We start from the raw sequence: 12,499 nt of genomic DNA on the forward strand, positions 1-12,499 counted from the left end.
TCCCAGATAAGACTGAGAGCCTAGACTTTTCCATAGTGACTGGGGAAGAGCCGCTAAACGGTGTGTTGCTGGCAGTGTTTCTTCCTGGCCTAGCACAGCTCCTGGACAGTGTAAGTAGGACACAGGGTAGGACAGTGCCTCCAGGGGACATGCTGTGACCGTCCCACCCACTTCCTGGGGATGGAGAGGGAGACCTGAGAGATGAGGGGCTGAAGGATTCACACGTCACACTCGAGCCTGGGCCGGGTCACTCTTTAATGTCATCTCGGGGGGGAGCTGAACCCAAAAGACAGTTACTTTTGGGTGGGGTTCACCACCTTTCCCACGAAGAGGGGGCTCTTGGTGTTTCTATCATAGATGATGATGAGGAAGGGGCTGTTGAAGTCGATACCCGGGGGCATCGACATGGGGATGGCTTCCAGAAACGTGGCCCCAGCAGCTTCTGTCCCTTTCTCGTCGATGGTCAGCACAGCCTTATGCAGCCCCTGCAAGGGGAGAGAACGGGGGCCTGTGCTGAGCGGGGCCGTCCCCTCCCCCAGCCTGGGAGCAAGGCCAGAGGAGGGGAGCGGGGGCCCAGGGAGGGGCTCCCTCAGGCCTTCCTCCACGCAGCCTGTCTTTCCCCATCCCCGGCCTCCCTCCCTACAGCCAACACCCAGGCCTTCAGCACCTTCTCCAGCCCTTGCCTGACTCCCCCGGTGGACCCTACTTTCACCAACCTTCTCAGCCTCCCCAGGAAGCCGCCCACAACCCCGGCAGGGAGACTTCCCCGTGATTCGTCTTCCTTGGCTCCTGTCTTGTTTCCAGTATCAGATGTCAAGTGCCCTGGGGCCCAGGACGTTGACGGGGACCTTCCCTGTGCCTGGTCCACACCAGGCACTCAGTTCCCAGCCAGCCATTGAGCTGCAGTGGTGTCTTTGGTCACCTTCCACTCTCCTGAATAAATGTCATCTTTAGGCAAAATCACTTGTTAACTCAGACTCTGTGACTGGCCAGTGGCTCCTGGGTCCCGGACGCAGGGGACAAAAGTTCTTTGAAATCCCTGAGCCCAAGCCTGTCTTGGTAAATATGGGTCCATCGAGGCCCAAAGAAGGGAAGGCCCTGGCCAAAGACGACCCAGAGGGTCAGTGCCACCAGCGCAGAGGAAGTCCCTAGCGTGGCAGAAGCCCGTGAGGCCCCTCCTCCACTGTCACCTGCACACATTCCAGTCCCAGTGGATTCAGTGGCACTCCTCAGGGACCTCGGTCCACAGGTGCGTCTGTGTCCCTTTGTCCCTTCCCCAGACCACCTCTGAGCTGTGGTCCCGTACACGCTGTGACACCTTCTGACCCACGGACGCCAGGGACAACTCACCTTGGACAGCTTCAGGGGCGCTTCCTCCGTGATCCCCGAGAGGTCAGCCCTGTCGCTGAAGACCTTGGTGATGCCCATTTTGCTCAGGACAGTTTTCAGGTCATAGGTTCCAGAGATGGACAGTTTGGGCAAACGTAAACTGGCAGACCTGTCATGACAGGAAACAAGGGGGTTTCACACATGGAGTGTCTCATTTCTGGCTGTTTCTCCCTCCCACAGGAGGACTGGAGGTGTGCATGGGTTTATTCTATTTCTCGTTCCTGCAGCCCCCGGGGCCAAAGAATGTAGAGTCACAGGGATGAGCTTGTCCTGCAAAGTCTCAGGGGCTGCCTCCTGCCTCCTCTGAGCAGCCCTCCGGGCACTCCACTGGGGAGCCCTGAGCACACTGCCCTGCAGGGTCAGGGCCCCCCAGATGGGGACTTTTCCAGGGCCTGCACCAAGGGTCTGCCAGAGTGAGCTGATGGGCACGGAGGCTCCCCATGAGTGGCTCTGGGTTCCACCCCACCTTGTCTCCTTCTTCAGCCTCTGGTGCAGGGAACACAGGGGTGAGGTCCGTGGGGCGGGGGGGTGGGGGGTGGGGTGGGGAGGCGGGGAAGAGGTCTTAAAACTGCTATTTTAATTTTAACCTTATGCTCTTTTCTATTCTCATATTTATTTATGTATGTATATGTGTATTATATCGTCTTCTGGATATTAATTTTATTTCTTAATTCTAATTTTAATGTATTTGATTATTTTTCTATATTCTTACTGCATACATTTATAAAGGTATGCGTATTTTGGAGTAGACCCGATAAACTAGTTCCTGAGGCCTTGGGCATCGTATGACTACCGAGTGATGCACGAATCTGGGCTGCATGCTCACATATCACTTCACTTGGGGACCTCACCAAACCGCATTGGTCTAGTGACAGAGGAACCCAAACCCACCTGGGCCTGTGCTTTTCTGGTCCCCAGGCGAGCTCTCCCCTTCTAACCCTGACTCTCCCTCCTCTAAGTCCACATCCACTGCTCCCCTTTCCAGAAGCCCATGTCTCCTTTCTCGGTTCTCCAGGGCTCATGCTGGCATTGCTCACCCTGCTCCGGGTGCTGGCACAGGGAAGGGGCAGTGTCCGGGGCGGGGGGAGTCCCCAAGGACACAGGGCTTTGGTCTCCTCCCCGTGGGCACTGTCCCTCTCCCAGGGCCTGGCCGGTGCGGTGGGAGTGACACGAGCCTGTGTCTGAGACACCGGGTCATGCGCAGTTGTGCGATCCACGGGATGTGGGTCCACCCTCCCTCCCGGTGGCTGGTCCCGACGAGGCAGCGCCCGGGCTATTCTCCGGTTTGGGAATCACCTGGTGTGTCTGTTTTCCAGGAACTTGGCCAGGAGTTCCTTGGTCAGCATGTCCTCCAGGTGCTGCATCTTGCCCTGGTCGGGGAGGATGAAGATGGCAGTGGCGTTGCCCACGTAGTCCATGAGCAGCACCCAGCTGGCCAGCTTGTCACAGTGATGGACGTCGAACATGCCCAGGCGGCTCATCATGGGCACCTGGACGGTCGTGTGCTCATCCACGTGGAAGTCCTCCACTGTGGTATGCTCCTCCTCGAAGGGCTTCTCCCATTTGCCTGGAGAGAAGGAAGGTGGGCCTCAGTCAGAGGTGGGAGAAGGTTGGGATAATGTGGGGGGGGGGGGATAAAAAAGCCCTGCGCCTCCTCGCTGAGATCCTCCTCTTTGAACCTGTTTCACCAGCTGTAAAATGGGGCTGCCGTGAAATCTACTGAAAGGACTTTTGTGAGAACAATGCAAGACCTGAGTAGGATCCAGAATGTCTATCTTGTGGAGGCTAAGGGGTGCCAAGTTGGATGTGCAGAGTGAGGATTTTTACTTGTATTTCATGCTTACTTATTTGAGGGTGGCTTGGGAGATTCTAAATGAAAATGATTGACATCAGTCCTACTCGGCACCTCCTTGTCCGAGTCTCCCTGCCCCTTGTTAGCGGGCGGTTCTTATCATTCAGGGAATCATTCTCCCTCCCACTCCAAAGCTTTCCTTGGATCACCGTGCAGAATGCAGATGCCTGAGCAGCTCCTCCCCACCCCCCACCCCCACGCCAAGACAGCGGCCCCGTCCGGGCAAGTCAGAGTGGGGGGGGTGTGCCCCGGGGGCCCCTGCGCCCAACTCTCCCATTGGACAGCAGAGCTGGGACCTAAGACGTGCTGACTCTGGCCCGGGGCTCTCCATTGCACTGTTGCCTCCAGAATGAGGAGCCGGTGCAGTGAAGGAGGCCACCCTGGCCTCGCTCTTACCTCCCCCACCAGGCCATCTCCATGGGCTATCCCACTACCTTAGAGTGCCCTCTGCGGCCCACAGGCCCCCCACGTTGCCATCCCTCAGGGAGGAGGCCAGGTTGAGATTCAAGTTCAGTTGAGCACCTGTTACATGAGCCTGTGGTCCCGTGTTCTTTGTAACTTGTTCAGTCCTCACAGAAACCTGACAACAAGGGTATTACTATGTTCCCGTTACAGAGGGGAAACCTCAAAGTGGAACGATGACCTGCCCACAGTCAAACAGCTAATAATCGGTAGGGGAAGGATTCCAACCCTGGTGCTTCTGACTCCAAAGGTGTCCCTGCTTCCACTGCACTGGAGTTATCAGAAATTGTGTTCCAAGAAACCCCAGTCCCTTCATACACTCTGCTAAAACTGCCTATTTTACCTCCCTCCCAGGTAGGGATCGACAAGGCACACTAGGATATTAAAGGCTCTGAAAAGTCCTGCAGAGAAGATGACTGTCCCACCCATCATTGCCTGACCTTAGTTGATCGCGGAAAGTATGACAGTGGTAGCATGTGGGAAACGAAATAACACATGTGGAGACTCACTGCCCACTTATTCTGCACCGCTATGGAAAGTTTAACAACTGTGTGTTTGAGAATATTTTTGGATGTGTTTGTGGGAAACAGCTCGGGCTGGTGTTGCAACCTTACCTTTAAAGAAAATGTAATTCACCAGAGCAAAAACTGTGTCTTTGTCAAGATCTTGGACCAAATTCACAATTTTCCCTTGGGTTCCCTTCTCTACATAATCATTGATCCGTTTCTTGGCCGCTTCAGTGTCCCCGAAGTTGATAGAGAAGGCTTCTGAGTGGTACAGGTTCTTGACATCCTCCAAAAACTTATTCAGTAGCTTTATGCCCTCAGCAATGAAGAGACCATTGCCAGTGGTCAGCTGCAGCTGGTTGTCTGGGTGGTTGAGGGTGCGGAGGAGTTCCTGGAAGGCTTGGTGGACCTCACCCTCTGCTCTCTCAGTGAGGTTGAAACCGAGGCCCTCCATGATCTGGCCGTGAGTGTCACCCTTGGTCCCCAGAGAGAGCATCGCAAAGGCTGTAGTGATGCCCACTGGGGAGAAGAAGATATTGGTGGTGTTGGACTCATGAGCCACCTGGCGGTACATGCTGAAGGCGAAGTCAGCCAGGTTCAGGGCAATCTTGTGGCAGGCTGGCTCCTGGTGGTGCTCGTGATCACGCTGGGATGCAGCTGTGTCCTGGACAGCGTCTCCCTGGAGACCCGCAACCAGGGAGCGGGGGCCCAGGCAGCACAGACCTGCCAGCAGGAGGAGGCCCCAGGTGATGGAGGATGACATTGTCCTGCAAGAGAGAGAGGAGGGGCACCACGCCCGAGTCAGGCCACACGGTGAGTCCCCCGGCCACTGACTGACCCCAGGTGGAGCGTCCAGAGTTTACTAGACCTCTACTATGTGCCGGCGCTGGGCCAAGCACTCTCCTACGTCCTCATCACGCAAGGACAGGACAGTAGCAAAGACTTTACAGGGCTCACTGCGTGCTGAGCCCCATTCTAGGCACTTGGCTGTCTCAGCTCATTGTCCTCTTTGATGACCCGTGACCTAGGGCACAGGAACCATTGCCCATTCACAGAGGAGGAGACCGAAGGCCAGAGAGGTTGAAGCCACCTGCCCAAGACCACAGAGCAGGAAAGTCGCAGGAGCAGAATCACAGACCCGGGCCGTCTGGGTGGGAGTCCATGCTCTTGACGGCTGCCCTACCCCCGCAGTGGCCCTGGGCGCAGGTATCACAGCCCCTGTCTCACATAAGGGGGAACTGAGGCACAAGGCGCATAAGAGACTTGTGCACAACTACTCAGGAATCGGGCCAGATCAGGCTCAGCTACGACTGGATGTGGAATGGGAACATTTCCACTAGCTCCTTTTATTTAATGGACATGAAGCTGCTGCCCAGAGAGGGTAAGATTCTGCCCAGTGACACACAGCCAGAATGCATGGAGCTGCAAGGCTGTCCCCACTCACCAGTCATGGTGAACCTCAGCTCCCAGCAGCTCTGCTTGAGCCGAAGGGCAGCCCCACATGCACCTGTGGCCTCAGCCACACGAATGGGCTGCGGTCCCTGCGGTCAGGTTACCTGCCCATCCTCATCACCACCTCTGCCCTGGCTCTGGGCCTGGCAGAGATGCAGGCTGTAGAGATACTGATTTCTCCAGTAAGTTGGGGGTTGTGTACTTGTGTGTGGGGTGGGGTGTAGGAGTTAAAAAAACATCTCTTTTTCAGACAGCCCTGAGTTCTAATGGGAGCTCTGTCACTGCCAGCCATCTGACCCAGGACAGGCCACTTGGTCTCCCTGGTTCTCATTCTACCTCATATAGAAAGTGAGGGTGTTGGGAGAATTCTGTGAAATAAGTCCATGCATCAGACCTCACACTGACAGGTTCTAGAAGCTGCTAGGGGTTGCAAATCAGAAGCCTTTGGAGGGCAGGCAGGGGTGGGACATGTGTTCCGTGGCTCCCAGATGTGCCCCCGCCTCAGGGCCACCAGTCTGCGCCGCCTGAGTACAACCTGCTCCCCTAACAGATGGGGAAACTGAGGCCCAAGCAGAGGAGAGTGTACCTGCAGCGGCACGGCTAGCTATTTCTCATGGAACTAAACTCATCATTTTAGTAAAACACAAAGACAAAGGAATCCTTGAATCTGGAATTTGAAAACCTGGGGGGAAGAAGCTGGAAATGAGGAAGTCTATCCTCGCAGACTTTTTATAAAAGTTTCTTTCGAATCAAACAACAAAATGAAGCACAGCACTGGTTTCTCTTCGCCACCCTTTCTCTGGCCTTCGTGCCTCTAAGTAATCCAAACCTGATGGACCGCACGCTACGTGATACGTGTTTATATTTTTCCTAAAGGGATCAGCAGGTGTTTGCACCTGCAGATGTCCATCTCCCTTGGCTCCTCTTCGCTTCCCCACCGGGGTCTGGCACGGGTCTTCATGGTTTGCAGAGACCCCTCGTCTTTGCGGGGCTCAGAGATCATGAGGGATTTGGGCCTCTGCAGGGTGGGGACACTAAATATGCCAAGGGGCCTCAAGGGCTGTGGCGTCCAGCCCTGATGGGACCACTAGCATCCCCTTGGCCTTGGGCAAGCAAGTCCCCAGCTGCCAAAGTCGAGGTGGGGGAAGACCTAAACGAGTTTCCCCTGGACTAACGTTGGATTCTCAGTTAGAAGGTATTTGGGTTTGGTGGAGCAAAATGGACTGAGACTTCCTGTTGGGGGGGGTGGTAGGGGGTGGGTGGGGTGCCCTCTCCCTCCAAGGGCTGCTGGCCTGGGCTGAGCTGGGAGGGGCCACAGCGGTGATGAACACATCCATCTCGGTGGGTGTCACATCACCTTCCCTGGCTCCTTTTTACAGTAAAAGGTCTGAGACCCAGAGAGGGTCAGGGCCTTGTCAAGGCCACACAGCAAATCAGTGACAAAGCTGGAAAGAGTCTTGGTTTTCCCGCCACTTGAACCGCAGACTAAGACAACCGTGTCCTCTGGTCTCGGGCTCTGTGAATGCCAGAACGGGGCCCCGAGGGACCCTCACACTGGGCTTGGGCCTCCTGCCGGCTTCCTTTTGTCTCTCAAGTATTCTTTCCAACTTCAGGGACCCCAGACTTCTGCTTTCTCCATGCCCTTCTATCAAAGGCCGCACCCTGCATCCCCCCAAACCTAATGCTGGGGAAGGCAACGGGAGTGGGTGAGGTAGATAGTGAAGCACCCAGAGGTGTATAGACAGACCAAGCTTTAAACCAGAAGAATGAAGACGTCACGGTGACATTCCTGGCGTCCAGGGCCGGTGGGAGCAGTGTGCAGGTGGGGGCATAGGACGTGAGCCCTCTCTTTACCTGGTTGGATTCTATTTCCACCCATGAGCACAAAAGGAATGATCAGGGGTGACCCAGGGAGGTCCAGGAAAGCCACTGGGACATCAACGACCTGCTAAACCCTGACACTGAATAAGCCCACGCGTGACCCAGCCCTGCCGAGTTTGGGCAAGTAGCCCCGGGGAGGTGACTTCACTTTTTTGAGCCATGGCTTCCTGTCTGTGGGGAAAAGAATCCCTCACCAGGCAGATGTGAGGGACGAACAAGGCGGTGGGTGGGCGGGCGGGCACCTGCCAGGTGTGGAAGCTCTCCCCGTACCTGCGCGCAGGTAGGGTGCACGTGTAAAAACCGGCAGATTTCTTCCTGGCCAGTTGCCACATTGCCCAGGACCAGAGACGTGGCCCCTGCTAGGCCGGGAACTACCTCTGAGTTTGGAGAATTTTAAATTCAATTCTCCGAGTATTTATGTATTGCCTCCTAGCTGCCAAAGCCCGTGCCGAACGAACACCAGCACCACCATCACCATCCCGGTGGTCACACCCAGTAAACAGCAGGTGTTTTATGTGCACTGTCTCATCTAATGTCCCCTCAACGCTTACCCTGTGGAGCGGGAATGATTATTAGCCCCATTTTATAGGTGGAGAAATGGAGGCCTCCAGAGGTTGAGCAACTTACTGAAAACCACAGACCTGGTTGCTTATGAATCTGGGATTTAATGCTGGGCATTTTGATTCCAGGACTTGACATTCAATCCTTCTCTGTTTACAAAGCTAAAGCCAGAGACCTTGCAACAGAAAATGCTTGGATGTGGTCGGGCTAAAAGAAGAGGGCATCGCGTGTGGCTCTGGCCAGTGGCTCTGAGGCCACGATGCCTGAGTTCAATTCCATAGCAGCTGTGTGACCTTGGACAGGTTAATTAACCTCTCTGAAACTCCGTTTCCTGGAGATGACAAGGGTGCACTTCCTCACAGAACTATTGTGCCAATTAAATATGTACAAAGTGCCAAGAAATGCTTGACACAAAGTCAGCTGTCAGGGAGGCTTAGCTGTTATCGATATAGTTACGGATCTTTCGGAGCGCTGCATGGGAGTCTGGTGGCCTTGGCCTTGGTCATCTTTGTAGCCTCCATCTCCAAGAACTGATGACAGAAAAATTATATCCTTCCCATGCTCCAGAGATCAAGGCTGGGGGGCCAGGGTGGGGTGAGAGGAAAGAGGGCAAATGTTGTCTACAGTTTGTCCAAGAGGACGGAGAGGTTGAGCAGTGGCCCAGGGTCACCCCACATCAAAGAGGCCTCAAGGCCACCTGGGTTTCTCCCATTCCCCAGCTGGGTCCTAAGACCCAAGAAAATTATGTTGGTGTGAGGAAGAGGTTTGGGAGGGTGAGTTCTGGAGCTAGGTGGCCCCAGTTGGAATCCTGGATAGTGTGTAATTTGGGGCAAGTTATGAGCTTCCCTTATCTGTAAAATGGGAATCATCTCAGTAACCACCTCAGAAGGTTGTCCTAAGGCTCAAATGGCCGACCGCATGCAAGGAGCTCAGCAGCCCACTGGCTAGAGCGAGGGCTCAGGAGCACAGCTGAAAGCCCGAGCCGGGGCCCCCTCCACGGTTTCCCATCTTCCACCATGCACGAGGGCGCACAGAGACCCACCGTGCACAGGGGGTCCAGCATGGTTCTGTTCTGGGCGTTTCTGCAGAGGATGGAGACCCCATGAGTGGCTGGAACTCTGCGCTCTGGTCCTGCCTGGCTTCCCCACAAAGTCTCTATGGGAGCCTGGGCTCCCCACGGTCCCTCTCTGGGCCTTACCTTTCTCACCCGCAGTAGGGGAAGCCCGGGGAAGGTGGTGAGGCCGGCAGGGACAACAAACAGGAGGGACACAGGAACTGTGCCCACAGAGGTGTGCTCCTTCCTGGGGTCTCCACTTCCCCATGGCTCCCCGAGGGCCAGTGTATCCCCGGGGCAGGCTTGGGAGCGGAGAGGGACCTCCGGGGCTGCTGTTGCCATGACGACAGGGGCTCCAGCCCCAGCCTGTTCCATCCTCCCTGCATCCCCGGGGCCTGCTCGGCAGCATGGGGACCTCCGGAGAATCTCCCCAGCGGACGGCATACTTACAGTTACTGTCCCAGGCCGGGGCCGGTGACCAAGGCTGAGGAGACAGAGCCTTGTCTCTAGTGCCTATTTAAGCCGTGGACCCACAGGGATGACGGGGGAGGTTGCTGGTGAATATTAACTAAGGTCATCCCAGTTATCGGAGGAGCAAACAGGGACTAAGTCCAGAGGCCACCGCTGAGCTGTCCACCCGCGCCACCCGTGTGTGCCCTGCCCAGGCAGCCCACGGCCCTCTGTCCCGTCTACCAAAGGCAGTCATTGTACCCAGCTCATAAACCGTGGCGTCCTGCATCCACGGAGAGGTGGCATGACTCAGGCACTCTTGGGGACAGCATTCCTTTGGGGGCCTGCCCTCCCACTGGGGAATTCTCACTGGCTGCCCCAGCAAGAGCTACCATTTACCCAGGCCCCTTGAGATGTCTCCTGCCAGAGATGCGCTGCTGCCTTGGGAGGAGGCGGGGAAGTGAAAAGCGCCTTTGGAAGAGGAGGAAGCAGAGGTCCAGGGTGGAGAGGCTGCTCATTCATAGTCACCAAGCTAGCCCCAGATACGAACTCTGTCAATTTTCCCGAGGAGGAATATGGGCCATGACCGATGCTGACACAGCCACTTTGGGCCGGCACGGGGGGCCTGGGGCACAGACCAGGGGTCAGATGGTAAATCTATAAAGCAGGGTTGTGCTCCCTCAGGCAAGCTGCTTCACCTCTCTGAACCAGGGGGTGGTTTTGTCTGCATTAGAGGGGTTTGGAAGTCCCACCCCCAGCACGGTTGTCAGGGTTGTGCACAATAACTTCTGTAAAGTGCCTGGCACACAGTGGGCTCTTTATCTGGGTCTGCTCAGCCTGGCTCTCCAGGCTTTCTGGGCAGGAGGAGGCTGAATTCTTGGCCAGCCTCAGCCTGCTACTGTTTCCACTGGGTGTGGCTCCCAGCAGAGGAATACGATCCACATATGCTTGAATTTTCCTGGGAATGTGGCCCTGTTCTGGAGCTACTGCAGGCCCCCGGGGCACTGGTGGTGGGGGAGGTGGTGGTACAGGGTTGAGGGTGATTGGGTCTCCCCTGACTGTGATCTCTTTAAAAACCGAAGGCAGACCACATCCCTCTCTGCGCTCTGACGGCTGCCTGGTACACGGCAGGCTCTCTATGGCTATTTGATGGAGGGGCAGAGTGCATTTTTGTCCCTTCTCTCATTCCCCTGGTCCCAAATGTGGGACTGTGCCAGGTGAACGGCCCGCAGATTCCTCTGCTACACATAGGTTCAGACCTGAGAACCCAGCTCCCCTATTCAGTGACTATGAGATCTCAGACAAGCTGTTTCACCGCCCCGTGCCTCAGTTTCCCCACCTGTAAAATGAGGCTCACAACGGTACGCACCTCATTGGGCTACTGTGTGGATTCAGTGCGGCAGTTCTGGGTCAGTCCAGAGCCCGGTGCTGGGTGTGCACAGCGAGCCCTTTATGATGGGGACCCACCTGTACCAGTGGGTCTCCCTGGTGTCACTGCGGTGGGGGGGGGGAAGCTTCCAGAATGCCCCCCAGGCTTCTCTCCTTCAGTGCTCTCAGTGACCCTGGAAGGGGAGTTCATACCACCCGCCAGACAGGAGCAGGAACGAGCTCAGAGAGGGGAGGATTCCCCACTCCCATCCCGATCCCCCAGTTCCACCGTCTGGCTTCAGGCTCTTTCCCCTCAGCTGGCTGGATGGGCTTCTCCCCACCGGGGCTCTCCATCCCCTCACAGCTCAGAGAGGTGAGCGTCTGACCTCCATACCTCCTGGGCATCTCTTCCTCGCCCCATGCCTCAGTTTCTCCAGCTGTACAATGGCCTCCCTCCAAACCCAGCTGCCCCTCCCACCTCCCTGCAGTGGACGGGCAATGCCAAGTGCCCCACCTTCCACGCTGTTGCCAAGCTTGGCTCCCTCAGCCGGTGGCCTCGGGGCTGGTGGGAAGGCATTGCCCTACGCCCCCTCTACCTCCAATCCTTGAGCTGCGGTGGTTTCCACACCTCTTGCGGCAGCCTGCCTTTCCCTCCTCCTTCTCCTCCTGCTCTGGGACTCTGTATGCACCTGGGCAGAGCACGCTCTCTGCCAGCCCGGGAGGAGGGAGGCTCTGGGTGTCAGAGGCAGCAGGTCTGGGAGGGGCAGGGAACTGGGACAGGAAGCCGCCTTGCACAAAGCTGTGGGTAGCCAGGCGGGTGCAGCCGGCCCTCCCTGGCCCAGGCAGTCCTGCTTGTCATCTGCTGTTCTAGCTGTGTCCAGCCTGTGTGACCCCGACGAGTCACCTAGTCCCTCTGAGCTTCTGTAAAAGGGAGGGTCGCACTGGGCTCAGGGCGTTCGTGGAGATAGCAGGTGTCACCCTCCTGGCCTAGGGCCTGGCACCGGCATTTTGGCAGCTTTCCAGGGCCAGCCATAGAGGGAAAGACTGAGCCACCTGAGAAATGCCCAGTTGGAGCCCCACGGAAGCTGGGAAGGGTCTGTGGGTATGGGAGAGGTGTGTGTCACAGACTTTGGCTGGGTACAAAAGGGATGCAAGACATCCCAGCAGGGACTGGGACATTTGGAGGGGAGCACGTGAGGGGCTCCGGGGCCCTGTCCCATCTGAGCCAAGGTTCCATGCTCAGCCCTTCCTTATCTCCCAATCCTCATGCTCCATGGCCCCTACTCCCCTGGGATTTCCTGCTGTGGAGAGCTCTGGACACATATCTTAGGAAGAAGGGGTGGGATGATCCAGGAAACCGAGCAAGGACAGAATCCTCGTTGGTGGTGGGGGAGGGCACCCAGGGACCATTCTCGGTGACAGTGTTTCTAGAACCAGGAGCCATGGTGGAGAACGTCTTGTCCACTCAGTTACTTCTGGAATTGTTGATAGTAGCCTCTGGGCTGATTCCCTGGGAGCGAATGC

At 56.5% G+C, this 12,499-nt stretch overlaps 1 protein-coding gene across 4 annotated transcripts; it reads right to left on the reverse strand.

Moving 5' to 3' along the window:
* Window positions 1–236: 236 nt before the first annotated feature.
* Window positions 237–11,717, reverse strand: SERPINA1 (serpin family A member 1). Of its 4 annotated transcripts, XM_078054159.1 has the most exons (6): window positions 11,572–11,689; window positions 10,977–11,169; window positions 4,318–4,976; window positions 2,686–2,956; window positions 1,351–1,498; window positions 237–485 (listed from the first exon to the last, which is right to left on the reverse strand). In XM_078054159.1, the coding sequence occupies exons 2-6, from the start codon at window positions 10,979–10,981 to the stop codon at window positions 294–296; spliced, it is 1,275 nt and encodes a 424-aa protein (XP_077910285.1). In that variant the 5' UTR covers window positions 10,982–11,169; window positions 11,572–11,689; the 3' UTR covers window positions 237–293. The 4 variants fall into 4 exon arrangements, with proteins under 4 accessions (XP_077910285.1, XP_035927760.1, XP_077910286.1 ...); XM_036071867.2 differs by lacking the exon at window positions 10,977–11,169 and having other exon boundaries at window positions 11,604–11,717; XM_078054160.1 differs by lacking the exon at window positions 10,977–11,169 and having other exon boundaries at window positions 11,572–11,700.
* Between the last annotated feature and the right edge of the window lie 782 nt (window positions 11,718–12,499).

The sequence above is a fragment of the Halichoerus grypus genome, chromosome 8 (assembly GCF_964656455.1).
Source record: "Halichoerus grypus chromosome 8, mHalGry1.hap1.1, whole genome shotgun sequence".
NCBI classification, from domain to species: Eukaryota; Metazoa; Chordata; class Mammalia; order Carnivora; family Phocidae; genus Halichoerus; species Halichoerus grypus.